Genomic DNA, 24,845 nt, shown 5'->3' on the forward strand with positions numbered 1-24,845 from the left:
AACACCATCAGGTTCTTGTCTGCCCATTTGCTGAGCCCGTCCAGGTCAGCATGGATCGCCCTCCTGTCCTCAGGTGTGGATGCTTTGCCCCAAAGTTTGGTGTCATCGACAAAATTGGCCTGTCCGCTTCTGACTCCAGTGTCCACATCATTAATAAAGATTTTGAACAGTATGGGTCCAAGGAGAGAGCCCTGGGGGACCCCACTGGTCACGGCACCATGACAATTGACTTCTGTCAACCACCACCCTCTGGGTCCTGCTGTGGAGCCAATTTTCCAGCCAGTGGATTGTGGAGGACCCAAGGTGACAATTGGCCAGTTTCGCCAAGAGGTGATCATGGGATACCAGATCGAAGGCTTTTTTGAAGTCAAGATATATGACATCAATCTCTTCTCTCTTGTCCAGGTGATAGGTCACCTGGTCGTAGAAGGAAACGAGATTGGTCAAGCAAGACCTACCCGCAACAAACCCGTGCTGGCTATCCCTTAAGATGTTGGCGTCGGCCAGTCCATTAAGGATGGCCTCTTTAATAAACTTTTCTAAGGCCTTCCCTGGGATAGAAGTCAGGCTGATTGGACTATAGTTAGCCGGATCCACTTTCCTCCCTTTCTTGAAGATAGGCACCACATTGGCCTTCTTCCAGTCTTCGGGCACTACATCAGAGCGCCAAGAGTTTTCAAAGATCCGCGCTAGAGGCTGGGCTATGATGCTCGCCAGCTCCTTGAGTACCCTGGGGTGAAGATTGTCAGGGCCGGCTGACTTGAAGGTATCCAGATGTTCCTTCACGAAGTCAGCATCAATGGAGGGCAGGGGATCACCCTCAACCGGACTTCCCGGCCCTGTAGCAGGCATGGGCGTCCCATGGGACTGATGAAAGACTGACGCAAAGTACCTATTTAATAGGTTGGCTTGTTCCTGGGCGTCAGTTGTCAGTTGCCCCATCTGGTTCAGCAGGGGTCCAACGTTGCCCCTGCTTTTCCTCCGGCTCCCCACATATCTGAAAAAGGACTTTTTATTGTCCTTGATGCTCAAAGCTAGCTGGAGTTCAGTTGCAGCCTTGGCTTTCCTGGTCAGCTCCCTACAGGACCGGACCAGTGCAGAATAATCCTCCTTGGAGGTGACTCCCATCCTCCATCCTTTGTAGGCCTTTCTTTTTAGCCTCAGGAGGTCTGCTAGGTCCCTGGAGAGCCAGGGGGGCTGCTGTGCCCTCTTGCTGCCTTTCCTCCGAGATGGAGATCATCAAGTCCGACCCCCTGCCGTGGCAGGAAAAAGTACTGGGGTCAAACGACCCCAGCAAGGTGTTTGTCTAACCTCCTCTTAAAGACCCCCAGGGCAGGAGCCAGCACCACTTCACTTGGAAGTTGGTTCCAGATCCTAGCCACCCTGACAGTGAAGTAGTGTCTCCTGATGTCTAGTCTGAATCTACCCTCTGCCAGCTTGTGACTGGTATTTCTACTCACTCCGAGCAGGGCTTGGGGGAACAGGGACTCCCCCAATACCTGCTGGTCCCCCCTGACTAGTTTGTAACAGGCCACCAAATCCCCTCTCTGCCTTCTCTTGTGGAGGCTGAACAGGTTCAGGTCCCATCACCTCTCCTCGTAGGGCCTGCCCTGCTGCCCCCGATCATGCGGGTGGCCTCCTCTGGACCCTCTCCATGCTGCCCACATCCCTCCTGAAGTGCGGCGCCCAGACCTGGACACAGTACTCCACCTGCGGCCTGACCAGGGTCGCGTAGAGGGGGAGGATCACCTCCTTGGCCCTGCTCGAGATGCATCTGTGGATGCACGACAAGGTGCGGTTGCCCTTCCTGACCGCGTCCCCACACTGTCGGCCCATGTTCATTTTGGCATCAATAATGACTCCAAGATCCTTTTCTGCCTCCGCACTGACGAGAAGGGAGTTCCCAGCCTGTAGGTCTGCTGCTGGCTCTTCCTCCCCAGGTGCAGCACCTTGCACTTCTCAGTGTTGAAACCCATCCTGTTCTCATCCGCCCACCCCTCTAACCTGTCTGGGTCTGATTGCAGCCTAATCCTCCCTTCTAGCATGCCCACTTCCCCCCACATCTTACTGTCATCTGCGAATTTGGACAAGGTGCTTTTCACCCCCTTGTCCAAGTCGCTGATGAAGATGTTGAACAGCGTGGACCCGAGGACCGAGCCCTGGGGGACCCCACTGCCCACGTCCCTCCAGGTCGAATAAGACCCGTCCACCACCACTCTCTGGGTGCGGCCCTCCAACCAGGTAGTGACCCGCCTGACTGTGTAGGTGTTGATGCCACATTCCCCTAGTTTTTTAATGAGAATGGGGTGAGAGACAGTGTTGAAGGCCTTCCTGAAGTCCAGAAAGACTGCGCCCACGGCTACCCCTGCGTCTAAGGATTTTGTGACCTGGTCGTAGAAGGCACAAGGTTGGTCTGACAGGACCTGCCTCGAATGAACCCGCATTGGTTGCCCCTAAGCATGATCTTCCGGGCCGGCCCCTCGTGGACATGTGCCAGGATAACTCTCTCAAAAAGCTTCCCCAGGACCGAGGTAAGACTAACTGGCCTACAGTTTCCTGGGTCCTCTTTCCTCCCCTTTTTGAAAATGGGGACCACATTGGCCCTTTTCCAATCCTCCAGCACCTCGCCAGAGCACCACGAGTGCTCATAAAGCCGTACTGGGGTCCCGCAATGACCTCTGCTAATTCCCTCAGCACCCAGGGGTGGAGATCGTCAGGACCTGCTGATTTGAATGTGTGCAGCCCCTCCAGAAGTTCCCTGACTAGATCCTCACTGACCCTGGGCCTGGGTGCACCTCCCCCAGGGCCTGAGGGGGTCCTAGTTGGGGGGATGACCAGGTCCCCACTCAGGGCCAAGAAGGGACCAGGTCCCTTCTTGGCACCAAGGGCACACTGCTGGCTCCCGTTCAGCTTATTGCCCACAGTCTCCCCCAGGTCCTTTTCTGCAGAGCTGCTCAGCCCGTCACCTCCAGCCTGCACCGGTGCATGGGGTTGCTCCATCCTAAGTGCAGGACTTTGCACTTGTCCTTGTTGAACCTCATGAGATTTCTTTTGGCCCAATCCTTCAGTTTGTCTAGGTCTGTCTGAATCCTAGCCCTACCCTCCAGCATATCTACTACTCCCTGCAGCTCAGTGTCATCTGCAGACTTGCGGAGGGCGTGCTGCATCCCATCTACCAGGTCCTTGATGAAGATATTGAAGAAAAGCAGCCCCAGGACTTCACTTGGTACTGGCTGCCAAGTAGACATTGAGCCATTGATTACTACCATCTGAGCCTAGCAATCCAGCCAGTTTTCTATCCAACAGATGGTCCCTACTTCCTCAGCTTACTTGCAAGGATGCTGTGGGAGACCGTATCAAAAGCCTTGCTAAAATCAAGGTCCACATCCACCAATCTCCCCACATCCCCAGAGCCAGTCATCTCATCATAGAAGGCAATCAGGCTGGTCAGGGATGACTTGCCCCCGGTGAATCCTTGTGGGCTCTTCCTGATCACCTTCTCCCAGTGCTTAGAAATGGATTAGAAAGGGCACTAGCTTTGCCCTTTTCCAATCATCTGGGACCTCTCCCAGTCGCCAGAAGTTTTCAAAGGTTACAGCCAGCAGCTCTGCAGTCACATCAGCCACCTTCCTCTGCACCCTCGGGTGCATCGTGTCTGGCCCCATTTATGACCAGGACTCTTGGTATCTGAGCGGATGGCACCGTGCCCAAGTCAGCTGTAGGACGGCTGCACGCATTTCGGGTTTCTAGCACTGCTTTGCCTCCCAGAGCTTAAACTAACTTTCAGAGTCCTCCAGATTTTTTTGTTTTGTTTTGTTTCCAGACTGGAAGCCAAGACTGTTGTTTCTGAAGAAGCAGCTTCTAAGACTTTGATAATGTTACAGCCCCAGAAGCTGGCTCTGAGGATGGATTGTTTAATGTGATGGATATGTTTGCAGCATGACAAATGTTTCGGTTCCCATGCTGAGTGGTGGTTATAGCACTACAAGCTGAGCACACACTCGCTTCCAGAATTTGGTATTGGGAAATATTTGCACCGAATGAGTAAAGATCTCTGTATTTTAGACTTGAATGTCTATTTTAAGTTCCAAGAACAAATAATATCGAAGCATTATCCTCCCACCGAACAGCTGTCTTGTACACTGTCAGTACTGCATTCTTCATTTTTTCCTTATTTAACTGCCAATATCCTTAATGTGTTATGAGTCTGCGGTGATCTTGGTTCCAGGATGGTGAATCATCATCATAGCTAGATTATTTTTTTTATTCCTCTCCTGCATCCACTCACACAGTGACCAGTGCCATGATTCATTTCAAGAGGCAAGGATTTCTTAAGGCGAGATCTTTTTTTGGACCAACTGCATAGTCGGGGTAGAGTTGGCCAAGCTTTCGAAAGGAGACATCCCTTGTCGGGTGTCTGATGAGGTCAGAGATGGTTTTCAGTACTGATGAGAGAGGATGTCTTGCATTCAGAAGCTCATTTCACCCTACCCCAACTATGCTGTCGGGCCAGTAAAAGATCTCACTCTCAGAAATCGTTGCCTCTCGCATAATTTCTGGACCATCGTGGCTACACCATCACTTCGTAGCTGTGTGCTGCATGGTCAGGGATTGCCTCTGAAAACCCCGGTGAAGCTGCTTTCGCTTGTGCCCCCGGCGCCTGAAAGTTTGCAGTTTGTTCCGACCTTCCATGAAGTCAGCAGGCTGTCGGTTCACGTTAGGTTTCAAGACCCCAAACAGTTGTGATTGAAAACACGGTCCAATTCTGTGTTTTGCAGCTACCCAAGACCTTTGTGTAGGCGCACGTAGGGGATAGAGAGTACGTCTCAGGGCTGAGTCTTGTTATGCTGCGGTAGTGCTTTGTGTTTGAAGTTCAAAGCATTGCCCTAAGGACCACTTCCACTTCACTCCCGTTTGGTAAATGCTAGGTCTGTAGTGGGACAATTGGCTGATACGAGACATCGCTTTGGGAGGAATGTGAAAAAATGCTGGTTCTTCACCAATGAGGTGGAGACAGCTGGGATTGCATAATTAATTCACACTTTATTTAATTTAATCTGCAACCAGTGATTGGATGCTCTGAGGCTCTGTCTCAGTAAAGTCTTTCTTGTACTAAATAAAATGCAGGAGAATAAGCCTCTAGGAAGTACAATGAAAAATAATTAACAGGTATTGGAAAAGTACGGTCTGTTTTAGAGCAAGTCTCACTCTGAGAATATGCCTCAGTATGCGGCGTCCTTAACGAACCCTTGCAACTCCGTGGATTGCAATCTATTCCAAGGAAATACATTTTTTATTCTTCGTAGGACTGGGGAAGTTATGAGTTTCATGTTTTTACTGCAGTGAATTTCAGGTGTTCACCTGACAGCTCTGGGAGCCAAAGCGTCTCTAGTCCATTAGTCAGTCGCCTTCCTGCTGAGATTGCTGGGTTTTTATGTGCGCACATTCCTATTGTTCATCTCCGTCCCCAGCCTCTGAAAGTTTTACGTGATCCAGAATACCCGTGTTATATCAAGATCATCACCTGTTTGCTTCAAGAAGAGCTTGGCTAAGTTTCACATTAACAGGTGTCCTTGTCACCCGCTGGCTTTCTCCAGGCGTGCACCAGCATCGATTTAGCTAAACGAACATTTTAAAGCAATTTAGTTAAAAGCACAGGATTTTGCACAGATAACGTACCTAAGGTTGAGTGGCTTATTGCTGCTTAAGCAAATCCAGTAAAAACGAAGCAAGCTAAAGCAATCTGGCTCTCAGATGGATCTGAATGCCCACAGAGGGTGTTGTGGTGATCTGACTGCATCTTGTAAAAACATGTCCCCAGTTGAACCTCTGCAAATGTTAAGTCTAGACAAAGGCTTGGATCCACTTACTTGCTGCCTTATATCACAGACTCATAGAAAATGAGGGTTGAAGGGACTTCAGGAGGTCACATCCAGTCCAACCCCTGCTCAAAGCAGGATCAGCCCCTACTAGATCATCCCAGACAAGGCTTTGTCTACCCGGGTCTTCAACTCCTCCAAGGATGGAGACTGCACCACCTCTTCCAGTGCTTCACCACTCTCCTCGTGAGATTTTTCCTCCTAATATCTAACCTCAACTTCCCTTGCTGCCCATTGCTCCTTGTTCTGTCGTCTGCCTTAAGGTATACTAGCTTGTTAATCACATTTTTTGTATTTGTTCCCCAAATCCAATGTTAAAACTGGGCACTGAATTTTCATGAGCCTTTGGCATGACTAAGAAAAGGTAGTTGGATGCGGTAATTCCCGGGAGCATTGCCACCCTCGTGTGCTTATAGGAAGCTTTTGGTTTGCAGGTCCGATCTCCGGTTGCACTAGGTGATCTCTTGGGGTCCCTTCCAGCCTCACTTCTCTATGAAATAGGTTTGTGGAGGTGTACAGATGTGTGCAATGTGCCTGCTTTCCCAGTGTAGATGGGTACCTTCAAAGATTTTGTTCTCATGCTGGCGCCATGCATTTGTGACCGGTGCGCGGTATGCACTACACTGGCGCCCTTCTCTCTTGTGGGTTTAGGTATCTCCCCTTCAGTTTCGTTTACTGCCTTTCAAATAGGAATTGCTATAGCAACCTATGTCTCAGAGGGAGGTTTTGGAAAGTTTAGGCGGTTTGCATGAACTTAAAAATAAAAAGTGAAATGTACCTGTTTTGAACGATGGGACGTTGGAAAACAGGCTTGCTTCATTGCAAATCTCATCATAAGTTTTGGATCACACGTGAAATCCCACGCGGAAAGTGTCTAAAGGGGGATGAAGTTGCAAATTGGATTTAGAGCAGAAAGCGTTTCTCTGCAGAGGAAACGCATTTCCTATCCATCTCTCTTGTGCCTTAGTGGCAAAATTAAAATGTTTTCTGGAATCCAGGGCTACAGCGTTTGCTACTTGAAGGCGGTGTCTGACTGCACTCGTGCAGCCTTGCTGTAAGTTATTTGCATTACCCGAGAGCCTCGGCCGTTTTTTAGGATGGTATTGTGCCGAGCACTGTGTGCACACAGAGCAGACAGTGCCTACCCCAGATCTGGCAGTGCAGGGTGAAGGCGAAACGGCAGATGGAAGCGAGACAAAACTGGCTCGCACAGTGGAGGTTCACCGCACCAGGCACCTAACCGTGTCAAGTATTTTCATAGAGTTCACACAAGTTGAGTTTTAAGGAGGGCAGCGAGGAATTTCTACAGATGTGGCCCTGCTTAGCTGTGACCTTGTTAGTGGTTGAAATGGGATGTACATGAGTGAAAACTTCAGTCCGTTCAGTGGGAAGAAGCTTTGTACTAGGGAAGCTAGTTTTACAATGACAGGGTTGAGTGTCACTTAACTTTTATATGATTGCCTCTGTGTTTGCAAACTTTTGATAACTCATTCATACCTTGCTACACCCAGGAGCGGCAGAGAAGAGCTCTAAACATGGAGCCGAGGATCGAACCCAAAACATCATCATGGCCATGAAGGATCGGATGAAGATTCGGGAGCGGAACAAGCCAGAAATCTTTGACTTGATCAGAGATGTCTTTTGTGAGAGCAAATTAGCCCATGCCCAGCAAATGAAGACTGTGAAACAGAGCGTGCTCGATGGCACCTCCAAATGGTTGGCTAAGATCACTATCACTGGTAGGCGGGCTGCTCTTGGGGTGAAATGGAGGCTGTAATTGGGGTAGCATCCTGGTTTTGCAGCATAATGCATCCCGCTGCTCTCGCACAGTAAAGACGTGCAGTCTTTTAGCACAGCGGGCTTACAAAACATTTCTTTTTCCCCTGCAGTGGTTTGTGCTCAGGGTCTGCAGGCCAAGGACAAAACCGGATCTAGTGATCCATATGTGACTGTTCAAGTTGGCAAGACAAAGAGGAGAACGAAAACCATTTATGGCAACCTGAATCCTGTTTGGGAGGAGAAATTCCACTTGTAAGTGCTCACTGAATGCTTTTATCCACCCTTCTCTCTTTCTTTACAATATATTTTATTTCTGTCTATTTTACTTCCTTTGCCAATGCATGTCACTGTGCCCAGTATTGTAACATCCATTCCTCTGTTTTTCTTCTACATGGAGTATGTTCCTGTTTAGGGGAGTCTTAATTATGATGACATGCATGCCACCCACAGCCGTGTTCCCACAACCTTATCTTCGCTGCTTCTTTAGCCTGTCTATCGAGTCTCTACTTTAGCAAGTTTTGCGTAGAGCGTTATTATATAGACATTCACAGTGGGAAAAGAAATGCCTTAATCTGAAGGTCTTTCAGGTGCTGAAGGCGACACAGAAAACACAGCTCAAATATGTTTTTGGGGGCAAAAGCTCAGGAAGTTTTATTGTCGTCGGGCAGTGCAGCAGTTGGTTTGATTAACAGCCAGTCTAACTTGGTGAAGTTTGCCCTGGACAGGGAGCGACGCCATATGTTGTTCACACTCCCCGAGGTCTCTACAAGGGACAGGCCTCCCAACTCCTGTATTTATACTTGTGGACCCCGTCTCATGCCCACTCTTTCTCTCTGTCTCAAGATGTTCATCTTAATCTGTTTTGTTTGCCAAGTTGAAGCACCTGTACTTCCATTAGTAAGTTCTGCCTTTTTACGTGTGTAGCTGCTCCCTTTTTGCTCACCGGTACACTTTTTTTTTTCTTTTCCTTTTTTTACTGGCACATCCAGTGGTCAGGAGGCCCCTTTCTCCCAAACTGCTTTTCGGCACCATAGCTTAGCATAACCGTGGCCTGGCACAACCAGAATGCCTACCGTCACTTCTTGCAGCTGCACCTTAACAAGGTTGTAGCTCACTGCGGTAGTAGCTTGTCACTTAGTTGTACAGCTATCTGTACCAGGGAACTCCTCGACTGGTAACTTGAGGGATTATCTCTTTACAAGATAAGCAACCTATTTTAGGCAAATCCAAAATAAAGGCTTCAGGCACAGTGGCTTATATAGCAAATAAGGTCCAAAAGCTGAGGAATTTATTAGACTAGGAGTAAGTCATTGAGTTAATGAGAGACACCCTCAAGTGATCGCTGTGCTCATTGTAACTGATGGGAAAGGACTAAAAAAATAGTGGATTGTAAAGATCCTGGAAGTTTTTTTTTAAACCAAAAGCTGGTTTCCTTCCGACCGGTGTCCCACCGGCTGGTCTCTCTCCACTCCCTTTTTCCTCCTTTTTTACCTTCCTCCCTGCTCGTCCCCATCCGAGCCTCTGCATGCTGTGACTTGGTCTTTATGTTGTATTTCAAAACCGAATACGTGTGCACCAGAGCTTTTGCTACCTACCGTGTGCGATAAGATTTGTTTTTTTTCCGAAATAATTAAAATATTGCAGTGCTCCCTGTTATCGTGATAAAATCTTTAATTTTTGTCCAGGCTCCTCAGTCTGAGTTTAATTAAGTTTACAACTATTGCCTGGAAGTAAACCCAAGTTAGCGTTGTAATAGCTTCATAATCAAAACAGCAATAAGTCTGCTTATTCACGTGGGAGTCCTTAAAGCCTTGGCTCACCACACCTAAGCAGTTACCATGGTAGTTGCAGTGCATGCCACCCCGGGTTTAAGAAATACAACACATACAGCACTAGAGAGAGACAGCGCAGTCGGATAAATGTCAAGATTTTATTGATGCTACTCTGCAGTTTTATGAAAAGACCCGTGATTCAGCAAACGCCATGAAAATTGATCTCAGTGTTGACTTGACTTTAAGTAGTCAATTGAGAAGGTACCAAAAGCTATGGAGAGTTTTGCAAGAAGCCGAAGAAAATAGAACGTAACCAGGGAAGATAGCAGGATTTAAAGGTGCAGAAAATGAACCGTGCCAAGGTCAAGGTGCCATGGTCTGGGTGTCGCCTTGGATGGCAGAAGAGACGTTTTGCTTTGCTTGGCACAAAGGCACCGGCCCTTCCTCCAGTTGTTATATGAATCACAGATATGTGCTCTTTCTGTTCAAAGTTCATGGTGACTCTGAGACTGCTGACTTTTTTTCGGGCTGTCTGGCATTGAAGAGAGGGTAGCAAAGCTACTGGACTTACCTCCAGATAACTTGGCCAAAAATAGCCTTTACTGAGAAATCTCTGTCCAGGAGAAGCTGGCTTGGAGAGAGAGCGTTTTAGTTGGTTTTTAAGAAATAACCTTATTATCCAGGTGACAAAAGCTGCTCGTGGCTGTTGTTTTTAGGTAACCCCTCACAGTCCTGTCCTAAAAGGCGGTGGGTCTGAGAGACCAAAAGGCCTTAGTGGAAGAAATCAAAGAAGATGGAGAAGCCAGGTCAAAGTTGGCACCTGGTTGGTGGCTGCACTTTCATATTGGTTTTTGCTTTCTGCTTGACACATGACACGAGCTCTGTCTAGCTGTCCTAGGTGGCTAGCGGTCATTAGCTGGCTGACTTTTCAAAGGCCTCTTCATTCAACATGATCACAAATTGAATGCCCATTTAAAGAGTTGTGATAAAGCCAGATGTCTATTTATATCAGAGGTGAATCAGTTAGCCATGAGGGTACAGTGCTAGGAAGCATGTCTAATGACTTGTAGTGCTGTTCACAGCTACTGGCACTATAAAGCTCATGAATGTGTTTAGAAATGCAATTGTGAAAGCTGTTTTTAAGACTGCAGTAGCCATTCCCAACACGGTTTCTTCAGGCTTCTTAGGTGGAGGGAAGGAAACATGCATTAGATGAAACCTTTCTCTTTAAAGGTGACCTTGCTGCTTACCTGCATGTTTCCTTTTCTTTGAAACTGCGCCTGGCAATTAAAGCCCAGTGTGGCAATCCAGGTTTGGGACCATATTCCTAGAAGAAACCCTAGCAAGCATTTTGAGTCTGTATTAGCAAAGCAGCTACATTACCACGTACTAGTGGTTAGGTTCATGCAGTGCATTTGCAGTTGCGTGAGCAAGCTGTTTTGCAAAGCATTCGCAGTCAGCATGTCCGGTTGTTGCCTAATGGAAACCTGCTCTCGCTACCTTCGGTAGTGTCCTAGAGAAGTGGGGCTGGAGGGGAGCCGCAGAGGTCCAGCCTCTGCCTGAGGCAGGCTCAGCCCTGTGCAAACCATCCTGTACAGCCACAATCTAAACTCTACCTAAGACGGCCCTCGGCCTTGACGCAACATAGACCTAACACCCTCATCTGCCACGGGGAAAGCAGGGGACCCGCAGCAGTCGTGACACGTTGTCAGTATACACACCAGAGGTCCTGGGTCGAGGGCCATGCCGCCCAGTGCAGAGGAAGACGAACCTCCCCGCTCCCAGTCCTTTCCAGTCTGACTATGGGGTAAAATGCCTTCCTGACCCCAGATATGGCAATTGGTCTGATCCTGAGCAGAGGGGCAAGACCCTGTAGCAGGAACCTGTGGCTTTGGTTCCAGCAGGAGAATCATTGCACCCCAGTTGAAGTCCCCAGCTTTAGTTGTAGCCAACACCTAATGCCTCTGGGGATGCTTAAAAATGCTATGACACACATCGCAGGAAAAAAGTCCGGGGTGGAAGCCACCAACAAAGCTCAGAAGCCTGGAAAATCCCCAAGGTAGAATATAGGCATTGCTACACCTGGATCATCCTTGACCGGTGGCTCTCCAACTTGTCCTTGAACGCCTCTGGTGATGGAGAGTCCTCAACTTTTATTCAGATCATCTATTCCACTGCCTCGCTATTCACACAGTAAAGAAGTTTTTCCAGTTCTCCAATCTAAATTTACTTTGCTGCAACTTCAAGCCATTGGTCTGCATCCTTCTCTCTGCAGTGAGAGGAAAGGTGCTTTCCCTCTTCTCTATGGCAGCCCTTCCAGTGTTTGCAGGCTGCTCTCATGGCCCCTTTTAAGCACTTTTTCCACGAGCTGAACATGCCCTGCTCCTTCAGCCTCTCCTTTTATGACTTGCCTTTCAAGCCCTTGAGCATCTTTGTTACCCACCTCTGGACCCTCTCCAACTCTCCCACATCCTTTTTAAAATGTGGAGTCTGGAACTGCACCCAGTATGCAGGCAGGCCTAACCAGTGCCAAACGGAGAGTCCCATGGCATGCACCGATTGCTTCGATGGGTGCAGCCCAAAACTGCATTCACTTTGTGTGCAGCTGCATCACGCTGCGGGCTCCTATTGAATCTGTGATCTGCCGAGACTTCCCAGTCCTGGGGTCAGCCAGCTGTCCCTCGTTCTGTATTTTGTGGTTTTGATTTACTCTCCCCAAGATGCAGCACCTCTCTTTTGACCAGATTGAACTGCACCCTGTTAACTCCAGCCCAACTTTCCAATCTGTCATGGTCTTTCTGAATTGCACTTGCATCCTTCAGTGTGCTCACATCTTTCCTAGGTAAAAGTCCTGTGCAATTTAAATTGGTATTTAGCAAGTTGTATTTTAATGGAAATAGAAGGCCTGTAAGGATTGCTCTCCTCCTTTCTGCACAATTCATTTGACTGCAGATCTTTGGGGGTAGGGGACTTCCTTTTTATGTGCACAGTGCCTGCCACAAGGAAGCCTGACTGGGACCTTGGGCCCCTTCTACAATCCAAATACAAGTGGGGTTTTTGTTTCATCCAGTGCAGTCTGAGGCAGGGCTCTAGTTCTCTTCCATATTACATCTGTTGGCTTAAAACTCTCCAGGAGAAAATACAAATTTCCCAATGAATTCCTTTTTGCAAGGGCTGTGGCCAAACACTCACCTCTCTAAGCCACAGTAGCACCAGCATAAGTTAGGGGAGATAAGTATGCAGGTAAGAAGAAAGAGGCTTGGGCTTGTCAAGATGCTTTAAATTGTGGGTTGAGACTAGATCTCAGGAAAACTCCCTGCTAGAGCAATGAGGCAGGGGCGCACCGCCTGCGCGGAGAGCGGGGCAATCTCCAAGAAGAGGATGGATAAGCATTGGGCAGGGGTGGTTTGGGAGCAGCACTCCTGTATTTGAGCAGGACAGCCCCTGAGGTCCTCCCAGGCCTACGATTCTGCCAACCCCAGGCTGGGAGAAGTTCATGCCCGTTAGGGATGGGCTCTCTAGAAGACGGCCCTTATCCAGCCTGGCTGCCCTGCATTTCCTGGCCTCGAAGTGAAGCGAACCGTTGCTGTAGAAGAGAGGTTTTCCATGGAGGCTGCATTGTCCTGCCCAGCTGTTGGAGGCTGAATGATGGGTGTGAAATCATTCTGCCTGGAACAGATGACATTGTCGCTGGACACTTCGTACGACGAGTGTTTGTTCCCTCCGTGCAGAAGGGTAGCTGAGTTAGAATAAATGCAGTGCCTCCTTCCAGCAGCTAATCAATATTATACTTGGACGCACGCAGCCACAAATAATACGGTTCATTAATGCTAATCCTTTGGGAACAGCACTACTGGGTAGCTAACGACGGTGGTGTCACTCGACAGCTTCCGTTCAGTTCCCTAATCTTCCTTTCAGCAGCCGGGGCTATTATCACGCTCAGCGTCTCTCAATAAGCTCTGTAGTTACGTGCGATTGTTCTCCCGAGTTATCCCCTTCTGAGACGATTGCATCTGGAAATGTCAGCGGCGCTCTGATGTCTGCCTGGTTTCTGTCGTTCGGCTGCATCTTTGATGGCTCTGGAGCCTTTCGGTTTTGCTGGCTTATCCCCATCTGCCCGGGTCTCTGGGCTGCGCGCGCTGAAGCTGGCAGTACCGTGAAATCGCACTTGCTTTCCCGGCTCAGTGACCAATGTGTAGCCTGGATCTGAACAGCGAGGTGGATGCCACACAGCGAATGCCCGGGAGGGATCTGGGATCGTGTCCTTGAAGATTCAAGTGATTCTGACCATTTGCTTCTGCCCTCGTACTTTGGGAGGCTGCAAGAGTCGCTTGTATAAGCATGTTGCGGGGGCGGGGAGCGGCCCAATGGTCTCACTTGCTCCTCCGCGCCGCGGATCTGCTTTCATGGCTCGAACGGGGGGTTTCTCTAGGTTCTGGTTGAATAAGCAGCTGCTCAGGAGGCGACGGCAAATGCTGGCTGGACCCCAGAGCCACCGCAATCCTTCCCCAGGTCGTCCACCTCTCTGGTCTTTCCTTCAGCATCGCTGTTTGAGGCGTGCTCTTCCTCTCCTCATGCGTCTCTCTTCTTTATATACCTCCTTTCCAGGGACCACGTCCTCCTGCTCAGTTCAAATTGCCAGGATGACTTGCTGAAGAGCCAGCTTTGCCTTCGCCTGGGGTGTCTCCAGCCAGTCCCATGTTCCAGGGTGTCTCTGTAGCCTTCCCTTTCTGCCCTCCCCATCATTGCTGACATCTAGACTAGTTAGTTGGCCTCTGCCATGCGGAGACCTGGTGCTTCGGGCTGTGTCCCAGCCCTCCTGCTTCTTCCTCTAGCGCTCTTCCTAACTGTGTGCACGTCATCACCACTTTGGCCCAGGCCCTCATCAATGATCTTCCAAGGTCCCTTCCAGCCCTAATGTCTATGAGAAACCTTGCATCTTAGTCGAGAGAGACGCACTGCAGCTGCTCACTTTCCGATCCTCCGGACAACTGCCGCTGCCCCTCGGAGCCATTCAAAACGGCTGCAAAGATCATTTTCTTGCTCATTTGCCTTTCTGATTTCTGTCATCACCACGCCCCCTGTGCTCCATCGGCAATGCCCGTCTTCATCGTTTGCTTCTCGTGCAAGCACTTCTCCCTTCCTTCTGCACTGCCTCCGTCTGCAACATGGTCTCTGGACTAGACACTAAAGCTAGTACCAGTTCTCCTTCAAATCCCTCCTTGCACTGGGATGCCTGAGGGAAACTGTTGCTGGAGGGCAGCTGTCAAAATGCTTGCTAGGCACTTCTGATATTTATTTTTGGTTTTTTTTTTTTAACTTAAAAACATTTGAAAGACATCTAGCTGCCCTGTTTGAGTCCGTGAAAGTACTGCTGGTTCTTTGGTCCTTCCCCCCTGGCTCCCGTGTTTGCTATGCATGCTTGGTGACTCCTGTGTTTAGGAGATGCCAGCTCTCCATAGCCGGGGTTGCATCTTCCTCTGTTTTGTAGGGTCTTGAGCCCAAAGTGATCCTAATTCTCTATTACTGAGCTTCAGATTACAAAGAAAGGATAAGCATTTCCTTCATTTATCAGGCTTTTGATTTGAAGGTTGGGGTTTAGCTGATTTCTGAGCAACTTGCTAGCAAGTCCAATACAAGGTAGAGTTGCACACTACAGCTACCCTGCCTTTCAGTGGGGTTAGCTTGTGTGTGTCACCTTTCCTGGGGGGTTTGTCTGGGGAGGGGGGACATCATGACATCCCTGTTCTGAATTTGGCTGCCCAAAAGTAAAAGCACTGCGGTTGTCCCTGCAGACTCGGGCAGAAGCAAAGCCTCCTGGACCAACTGAAAGAGATCTTGAAACTTGTGCTCTGCAAGCTTCTGCCTTTAATCTCAATTGTGAGTCACTTTGCAGTCATTTGTGAGCTGCCAAACACATAGGGTGCAGCAACGTGTGTGTGGCAGCAGTTCTGCAAAATGATGTTAGCATCCCACTTGGCTCCGGAGTTGGTTTTATGGCTTCGTTTTGCTCAACTCTATTTGCAGTTTAGAGTTCGTCTGTTAGTCATGTTAGATGCTCAGTCAGGGGCTTAATGGTTACAGGAAAACAAACCAAATGCGATTGTTGCTGCTGCTACCTGATGGAGTGTCTTACCGTCCCGCCAGCTAGAGAGCTTTTCCTTAGGAAGCAGGGTTAGGATCATAGAAAATGAGGGTGGCAGGGAGCTCAGGAGGTCACATCCAGTCCTGCCCCCTGCTCCAAGCAGGACCAGCCCCAACTACATCATCCCAGACAAGCCTTTGTCTAGCCAAATCTTCAAAACCTCCAAGGATGGAGACTGCACCGCCTCTTTAGGCAACCTGTTCCAGTGGTTGCTTTTTCTCTTCTCTCATTGAATGTTTTCCCCTGTCTGGGTTTTTGTAGCCACTTTTTATTGACTTTTTCTTTTAATTCAATCATACAATCGATATGTTATTTCACATCTGCCACTAATAAAAACTCAACAAATTTATGTCGTCTATAAAATAGAGTGGTTGGGGGGGAGAGGGGACGAACCCAGTGGTGACCAAATTGTTAGCAGGTGTTCAGTGGCTGGAGAGTGTATTTAGAGATGAGCTACTTCTGCATGGAGAGGGTCTTGGATGCCAGTAGAACATATTAATTAAATGTTCATAGGATTGGGTTATGATGTTTAAATTGCAAAAGCTAACGTTGTCCTTCAGAAACGTGGTTGAATCTCAAAGTTTTGGCCGTTCCAGCGTGGTGGTTTCTGTGGCAGGCATTGTGATGCTGGCTTTTAGTTTTGGACGGAGAAACAATTTGCCACGTGATCAGCAAGGGTGTAAATTTGACACATAAGTCACTCCGTACTAGCTGACTGTGCACTCTCTTATGCAATGGTGAGTACAAGGTAACTTACCCCGTAGTGAGAGTAGGGCACGTTACCTTGCATTTATCATGTATTAAATGTAGGGTAGATATTGCAGAGTGGCTGCTGTATTGCAAATCTGCACCCTCACTTCCTTATGATGATGCAAAGGTGAATGCGGTAGCCTTGAGCCATATCTTGGGCTGTTTGTTGGGTGCCTTCCCTAGCCTCAGGAGCTGAGCTCTGCTTTGCACAAGCAGCAGAGGACGTGTGAAGTGCAGGGAGCTGCACAACCCTCCCTCAGAGACGTTAGTTAGTTGGAACAGAGACGGGTGGTCCAGTGGTGCCACTGACACTTCCCCACGTAGCCGCGTCGTGTCCTAGCCAAGGGAAGACGTGCTGCCGTTAGCTGCTCCAGAAAAGTGGGGCGCTACACTTTGGAGGTTCAAAAGGCACCAGTGGGTCACGCTAGGTCTGAGCAGCTTGAGTAGTTGCCAAATGAAGGCAGGACCTCTGAGCAGTGGGAGCGTGGGGCCAGGATTGAGAATCCGTTTCACACGGGGCTTGGCCCCAAACAGTGTTTCCAGTGGGAGTTGGCTCTGAACATGCTTGCAGGTGCTTTGGTAAATCCTGCTCCCACCTGTTGGCATCTGTAGTCACCTAAAAACCCTTGAATGTCCAGGGCTGTGGGCAATGCAAGGGTATTTGCTATTCTAGTACTTCTTTTATGATGACTCTTTCATTCGGTGCTTCTTCTAAGGCCTCCAGATAAGACATCACAGACAATCAGGGTGGGAAGGGAGCTCAGGAAGTCACATCCAGTCCAACCCCCTGCTCCAAGCAGGACCAGCCCCAGCTACACCATCCCAGACAAGCCTTTGTCTACCTGGGTCCTAAAAACCTTCAAGGATGGAGACTCCCACCTCTCTAGGTAACTTGTTCCAGTGCTTCACCACCCTCCTAGTGAGAAAGTTTTTCCTAATATCCAACCTCAACATCCCTTGCTGCAGCTTGAGCCCATTGCTCCTTGCCCTGTCGTCTGCCCCCACTGAGACCAGCCCAGCTCCATCCTCTTTGCAGCCTCTTTGCAGGGAGGTGAAGGCTGCTATTCAGTCCCCCTTGGTCTTCTCTTCTGCAGGCTCAACCAACCCATTTTCCCCAGCCTCTCTTCACCAGTCCTGTCCCCCAGCCCCACAACCATTTTTGTTCACCTCTGCTGTACTCTCCAATGTGTCCACATCCTTTCTGTAACTGGACACAGGACTCCAGATGTGGCCTCCCCAGTGCCCAGATAATGCCGCGCACCAGAGGAAGAACCTGTAACATCTCTATAGCGGACATTTCTAAATACAGGCCCAGGCTTGGGCTGAAGGAAAAATAAAAATAGAAGAGCATTGACAGTGTTTTCTGCAATCCAAATGGGACCTGGCTTCAATAGAGGGGAAAAAAAAGATCATGGCTTGTGGCTTTTTTATCAGAACAGTAATATACCGAGCAACCTAAAATTGCCGTTACATCTTTGCCGTGCTTGGTTTTAATTCCCCATTAGCTCCTGGGTGTGCGTATGCCGTTTGCAGGGATGTACAGGTGCCTCGTAACCCACCCTAAGCCAGGGGATGGGAACGGGGGGACGGATGGATTCGGGGTAGGCCACGAGTCAATGCCACGGTGACTGCCACGCCGTAGTGACTGGCTTAGCAGATCTCGTCTGACCCATTTCTTCGTTTGTGCCCTGTTGCCTAGCAACAGATGCAGCATCTTTAAACAGCCTCGAAAAGAGGCCTTCAGCAAGAGTTGCCATGTTTTCATATTTTTTTCCAGCGAGGCCGGGCGTTTGTCGCCGTTACGATGAGCAATCGCCCTTGTCGTGGTTTCACGAGAGCAGTCGGATTGCGGGATCATGTCACGGGTCCTACAAATGAGCAAGGCTCTTGTAACGAGAGAGCTCATCTCGAACGGTTTCTAAACCAAGAGCCCTTTTATGTCCCTGCCTTCATTTAATTGTTGCGCAGGCCACTTTCCTGTCTCGCCGTTAGGATAGGCAAGACTTCTGCCCCCGCAGGGCCCTGACCGTCCCCGAGTTGTTTTCAGAGGAGATGTCTGCAGTGACCCGCCTGCCGCACGGCGTAGCTCTTGGTAGGAGCTGAATAATAGACGTACTCAACTCTAATAATTAAATACTGGCTTCATTAGATCTACTGTATCCCACCCCGGCCTCCCACACACAGGCAGCACGATAACATCTATCTGATTGCTCTGCTTTGTACATTAATACACTGTTATTTTTCTGGTGACATGAAAGCCTCAAAACTAAGCTAATTGCCTCTGCTTGAGCTATTTTTAATTGTTTGCCTTGCCACAGCGCATCGTGGACCTGCATCTCCTTGCACTAGGCGCTGTGCGATGAAGAGCGCCTGCCCTGCGGGGCTTGTAGTTTGGGACTAGCGAGGGGTACGAACCGATGGCAGAGTCCCAGGAAACCTCGGGCACTTTGGTGGCCGGGGGGCTCAGCCTGCCGGGAAATTGAACCCTTGCTGCAGTTCTTGCAGGCACCCGGCACAGCAGGGATTGGAAGGAGAGCACGAGGGGTTTGGGCAGCTCCTGAGCAAGAGGAGCAGAGCGCGTGACGAGGTTTTAACAGACGAGAGCCGGAGCCCGGGTCCCAGTTGGGGTCCTGCTCAACTTGCGTCTCGGCCTCTGAATTGCTGCTTGTAACCACATTGCCAGCCCACGTGCAGTCCCTGCTAGCAACCCTGGCACGAGCCAAGGCCCCTATTTCTATGGTTAAATTGTAGTAGAACGCATTAAAAAGTTCTCCAGTTGGGCACGAAACATTGTGAGCATCGCGCACCCTTTCCCCATCGTCTGCCAGTGTGAATAAGCTTCTATCAGACGAATAGAAAGGGAATTATCCCCTTGACTTGCCTGTTGTGTTGTGTTGCTCTTTGGATACTGTGCCTGGCTCCTCATCTGATTGCTCCTGTCTTGTCCCCAGCGAGTGCCATAACTCTTCAGATCGCATCAAAGTGCGGGTCTGGGATGAGGACGACGACATCAAGTCCCGGGTCAAGCAGAGGCTGAAACGCGAGTCGGATGACTTCCTGGGGCAGACCATCATCGAGGTGCGCACGCTGAGCGGAGAGATGGACGTGTGGTACAATCTGGGTGAGTAGCTTTCCAGCGGTCTCGTTGGGCTTCCCGGGGCCCGTTCGAAATCGGAGAGCTCTTCACCGGTGTCTCCGGTGTAGTTTGCAGAGTGGGTGTGCCCGTGCGTGAGGAGGGCTCTGCTTAGTAGGGGGTTGTGGGGTTGCATGTTCTCCGGTGGAAAAATCCCGTGTTGCACCATAAAGGCAAAGCTGTCTCTCTTCACTTGCATTGTGAAGTCCTGGGGAACAGTGTCTGCTGCAGGGAGCAATGCAGGAAAGGGTGTGGGGGACTTGACCCATTCTGCAGAGCTTCCTGCCTGTCCGATGTGTGCTCGTTCGTATGCTGGCACAAGCGCTCCATGATGTACCAGGACGTGCGAGGGCATGGCATCAGGCCGTTTCTTTGTCCCAATCCTTGATATCACACTGCGCAGGGAGGAGCGATAAGCAGCTGTGCAATGCTGAATCGGCAGACGTGATAGTAACTTCAGGAGGATAGCAGCCTTTTTTTTTTCTTCCATCGATGGTTGCACAGGCAACTCTTCAGCTGCAGGGCAACACTGCCATGGAGAGAATTACAGCCCTCCCCACAATTGCAGCTAGCTACCCCTCGCTGGTCCCACTCTTGTATGGAGGTGGGGCCCTATGGAGAGCGCAGCTCTGCAGAGCGCAGAGGCGTGTTGCATGCCGGGGCGCGGATGCTCCACCACTGGCTTTATCCTGGAAGGAAAGGTGAAGCAGGCTGTATTTGGCCAGCCTCGTGGCAGGTGGCCCAGTGTGGGGACCCCGGGGAGGTGTGATGGCCCCTGACTGGTGGCCTTGCAGCCTGTTTTGAGCTCGTGCCCCAGGCATCCTGTTGGTTTGGTCAGATCAGTACTTTTGTTGTGTTTTCAGTGGGATGGAAGCGGTGGCAGCATCCTCCAACCGGGGGGTGCAATGGGAGGTTGCTGGGCCTCTGGCATCCCTCGTTGCTTCATACCACCCCTGTCTGCTCTCTGGCTTGCTCGGCTGAACCCGGAGGTTGGAGACAGCCGAGGCGATCTGCAATCTCTGTTGTTATGCTGGTGCTGCCAGCTCTCAAGGCACCCAGTGTGGGAGCCGGGTCTCCGGAGAGGCCGTGGGAGGAACAGCTGGTTACTTGGCTTTGCAGGTGAGGGAGGGGCAATCCTTGGGACTCTCCTCTTGGTTGAAGTTTTCTTCTGGGTTGCCCCTGCACGCCCGAGTTGATCACTGTTCTTTATAGCTTTGTGGGAGATGTCGGTGCGATTCCTCACCCTAGACCCACTCCTCTGTCCTGTTGTGGAGCTGATGCACTTGCAGGTGAGAGGTTTTCACGTGGCTGAGCATGGGGGCAGGCAGAATATCTGGGGCATGGGCTAACGTGGCCTTTGGCCTGTCAGTCATCTCTTGGGATTCACCCCAAAACCAAAAACTTCAGTCATTTATAGAATTGTCCTTGGCCTGTAAGCAAAGCGGGTGCGTTTCCATCCCGATCTGAGTAGCTGTGGCTGGAATGAGCTGATTTGTTTGTCTCGGAGGAGCGAGCTCCTTTGCAATCCCAGGAGCAGCAGCCGGAGGCAGGTGCTTCCCCAGCCGGCTGGACCCGTGTCGGGACTAAACGCAGGCTCTCCATCTCTGCAGCTGATAAATGAGCATCTGCTCCCAAGCCAAAAGGAAGCAGGGAATCTTTAAGGCTCACGCAAGGACTCGGGCAACCTTGAGAAGGGACCACTCGCACAAGGGCAGATGTCGTAAAGCAAAGCTTTGAGGAGTCGGTAACCTGGTAGAGATGCCAGTTTCCCACATAGCCTGTCGAGAACGGCAGGAAACGCTGGCAGAGAAGACGCAGGCGCTGACCGAAAGCTGCCCGCAGCCCGGACGCTGCAGACTTCCACTTGCCCTCGTTTTAACAGTCAATTAATCGAGCAGGATGGGGGGAAAGGTTCATGCCAGAACAATCTGCGGGGGTGGAGAGAAATGAAACGGTTCGTTCGGTTACATAAGTCGGTGTGAAAGCCGCTCCTAATGGGCTCTGACAGAAGAGGAGTTGGAGGGGATTGCGGCCGCTCCGCTGTCAACGTTGGGAATCTACAACGGCACCTCGCGCGTCGCGGCCTGAGCAACGCCAGCGTGGGGAGGATGCTTCGGTCCTTGCCTGGTCCAGCCTGGAGATGCAGACAGGTCTGGGTGATGGGTTGCTGAGGCCAGAGCAGACTTTGCGTTGGGTCTGCAAAAGGCAGGCAACCGCTCTGGGTCACCTTGCTCGCTCGGAGCCCGTTTGCAGCCTGGAAGACTTGAGCGGGGGCATGTTACCTCCAGCTACACGACAGCGACGAAGATGGCAGTGACTTGGGAGCGATGCCCTTGCCCACGAGCACGATGTGCTTCCGTGCTTAAGCATTTAAAGACATCTCTAATTTTAGCCTTGCTTAATTTTAGTCTTCTGCTTGTGCAGCAGTATTGGAGGAACGTTCCTGCTTTGTTTTGAGGGAGAGAAAAGCCTCCGTCAGACACAGCGGTTCTGTCGCAAAGCTCTGGGCGTGTGTCTGCGCTTGGGATGGGCTAGCTTGCCAGCCAAGTATGTCTGATGCTCCGCTAATTTGTAGTCGGGAACACTTCATCCTTCCCTTTCTCGGCTCTAGTACTGGAGCGGTGCCAGCGGCGTAGAGCTTGTTTGCCTGAATCCATGGAGTTACGTGAATCCGCGAGTTCCCCGTCCATCGACGTGGGGCTGCGTTACTCAAAGCACTTGCCGCCCTACATTAAGACAGTAACTATAATAAAATCACATGCTTCAGATGACTGGGTGAAGCTCTGTAGGAGCAGGGGCTGGGAAGGAGGGTTGGTTTGGGGTTTTGTTTTTTGCTCCTTGGGCAATTGCAAGATGCTTTCTGTGCAGTTTTCCACCTTCCTGTGAAATGCTAGGAATTGGTCATGGCTGGAGACGGGATGCCAGAGGGGTGATGGCTGAAACAGGATAATGGGAACCGACAGCTTGAAGTTGCGGCGAAGTAGGTTTAGGTTGGAGATCAGGAAGTACTTCTTGCTCTTAGCGCGGGGAGGCAGTAGACTTAGACGCCCGGGGAATTTGGGGGCTCTCCATCGCTGGAGGTGTCCAAGAAGAGGTTGGACTGTCACTGGTAGAGGATGATCTGCCGGGGCTTTAAAGCTCGAGGTTTCTGGCTAGAAGGTCTTGCTCCTCTGCTCGGGGTCAAACCAGCACTGCTTTGGCGGCAGGAAGGCATTTTACCCCCTGGTCACATTCCAACGGGCCGTGCAAGTTGTCGTCTCCCTCAATAGAGGGGCGGGACCCTCGACCTGGCACCCCGAAACATATATTAACAACATGTTTACAGAAGTAGGTAGCTGGCTCTCGTGGTCCCCTCCCTTACCTGCGGCCTGTTTGGGTGCGATGTCTCGTGTTGCGTCAGGCTTGATGGTAGTTTCACTTCCGACCCTAACATCTATGAATCTATAAGAGGTTAGATTGTGGATTTGCATAGGATGGTTTGGATAGGAACCATCCTGCCTCAGGCAGGGGTTGCACTAAATGACCTCCCCGAGGCCCCTTCCAGCCCCATTTCTATAACATTTCTATGAACCTGTGCTAAAACGAAGCTACCATTGGAGTTCCTCAGGCTTTGATCATCTAACAAGTCTTCATTAGTGGTGCAAGAGGAAGGAGTGGGAGTGTGCTGACAAACATTTTCTGTGGACGTAAAGTTGGGAGGCACTGATAATATGGAGGAGAGCCAGAATATTGTCCAGGAAGAACTAGATGACCTTGAGGACTTACAGTAGAGAGAAAATTAATGGCATAATAATAGGTTCTTGGAAACGATTCCTGCTATAAGATGATGGACGTATTTGGAAATAACAGGGCAGCAGAAAGACCAAGGGTGTATTATTCAATTATAGGATAATTGAGAGCCACCGATGTAATGCTACTGAGAAAAAGGCGCATGCAATTTTAGGTTGTTTAAGGAGCTATATGTCCAACAGAGCTAGAGAAGTATTAATTCTCCCGGTAGGACCTCACCTGGAGCGTGCCGTACAATTCAGACCACCTGCGCTCAAGAAAGGATCAATCCTGACTGGACTGGGTGCAGAGATGGGCTACAAGGGTCATCTGGAAAAGAGAGAGACTATTTTACCAGGAGAGATTAGAAGATCTGTGCTTGTTAGTGTGTGTGTGTGTGTGTGTGTGGTTATTATTATTTATGATATGCCAAGGGTTTAAATATCAGGGGTGAAAGAGAGCTGCTGAAGTGAATGGAGAGCATTAATACAAAACCTAATGGGTGTGAACTGGTCTGGACTAAATGTAGGTTGGTTTTTAGGAGGGGATTTCTGAATATCAGAACAGCGAGGTTCTGGAACAGCATCTCTGTACGAGTACCGGGGGCAAAACGTAACTTGTTTTATGGGGAGCTCGATAGCTGGAGAACAGAATATTGCATTTGCGACAGGGTTGCCTGTAGACGGGGTTTTATCATGTGATGCCTGATGGCAGGGAATTGGATCCAAGGCAGGAGGTGCTTTCCAGGCCTGTGCTCGGGCGCTATGCAGTAGACCTCCTCTCGAGTACAGAGGTATCATCTGCGAGGTTGCAATGTGAAAGGACTTCTTTACGCAACCACCACCGGCTCCTGTGCTGGGATGTGTAGCCCCCACAGGCCACACATTTGTGGGCTTGGATGTGTTTGGCTTTCAGCTGAGACCTTGGCTTTCGTTACCCCTGGATCTACCCACCGCTCTCCCGTTAACCTGGAGCTCCCCAGCTCTTTGCTCGTTGCATGCATTCACCGTCAGACCTGCAGACTTGAAAAGGAAGGGGGTCTGCTCCTTCCCTGCCTGTCCTGCTCTGACTTCCTGCGTGGCAGCGGAGCGACTCTGCTGTGCCAGCATGGCTGGAGGCTGGGCTTTGCAGGGTGGTTGTGAGCTGAGTTGTGTGCTCCTGATGTTTGCACAGGGGTCTGCCACTGGTGTGTGCTGCAGTGCAAACGCACCCCAACCCTTGTGCCCACTTGGCAAATGCAGCTTTGCATATCATTTTATATTTAAAATGTTGTATTCAAGGGGTTTTAAAGCATGTAGCTGGCTTCACATTCGGCCTTAATTTTCAAGGGTGTTGTTTCTTTCAGCAGGTTGTCATTCTATCGTTGCAATGGCTGGCTTCCATGTCTAGTAGAATACATCTTTAATTGCTGCTTGTTTTTCCTTCTAGAGAAAAGAACTGATAAATCTGCGGTGTCTGGTGCTATCCGGTTGCAAATCAGCGTGGAGATAAAAGGAGAAGAGAAAGTGGCCCCATATCACGTTCAGTACACCTGCCTTCATGAAGTAAGTATGCCGGAGCTGGGTGACAGCATTGCACTTCTCCCGGTGGAGGAAGGACTGGTGCACCGCCGCTCCTCT

The 24,845-nt window shown here is 50.1% G+C and overlaps 1 protein-coding gene across 3 annotated transcripts in view; it reads left to right on the forward strand.

The window, feature by feature from the left end:
• The window catches only part of UNC13B (unc-13 homolog B), a 300,680-nt gene that overhangs the window by 195,443 nt on the left and 80,392 nt on the right, over positions 1–24,845 (forward strand). For all 3 annotated transcript variants that reach the window (XM_059725356.1, XM_059725357.1, XM_059725358.1), the window contains 4 exons: positions 7,391–7,618; positions 7,769–7,910; positions 19,277–19,446; positions 24,655–24,770. In XM_059725356.1, the coding sequence (XP_059581339.1) occupies positions 7,391–7,618; positions 7,769–7,910; positions 19,277–19,446; positions 24,655–24,770 (656 nt within the window). The remainder of the gene's footprint in view (positions 1–7,390; positions 7,619–7,768; positions 7,911–19,276; positions 19,447–24,654; positions 24,771–24,845) is intronic.

This window comes from Alligator mississippiensis, chromosome 3 (genome assembly GCF_030867095.1).
Source record: "Alligator mississippiensis isolate rAllMis1 chromosome 3, rAllMis1, whole genome shotgun sequence".
Taxonomy (NCBI): Eukaryota; Metazoa; Chordata; order Crocodylia; family Alligatoridae; genus Alligator; species Alligator mississippiensis.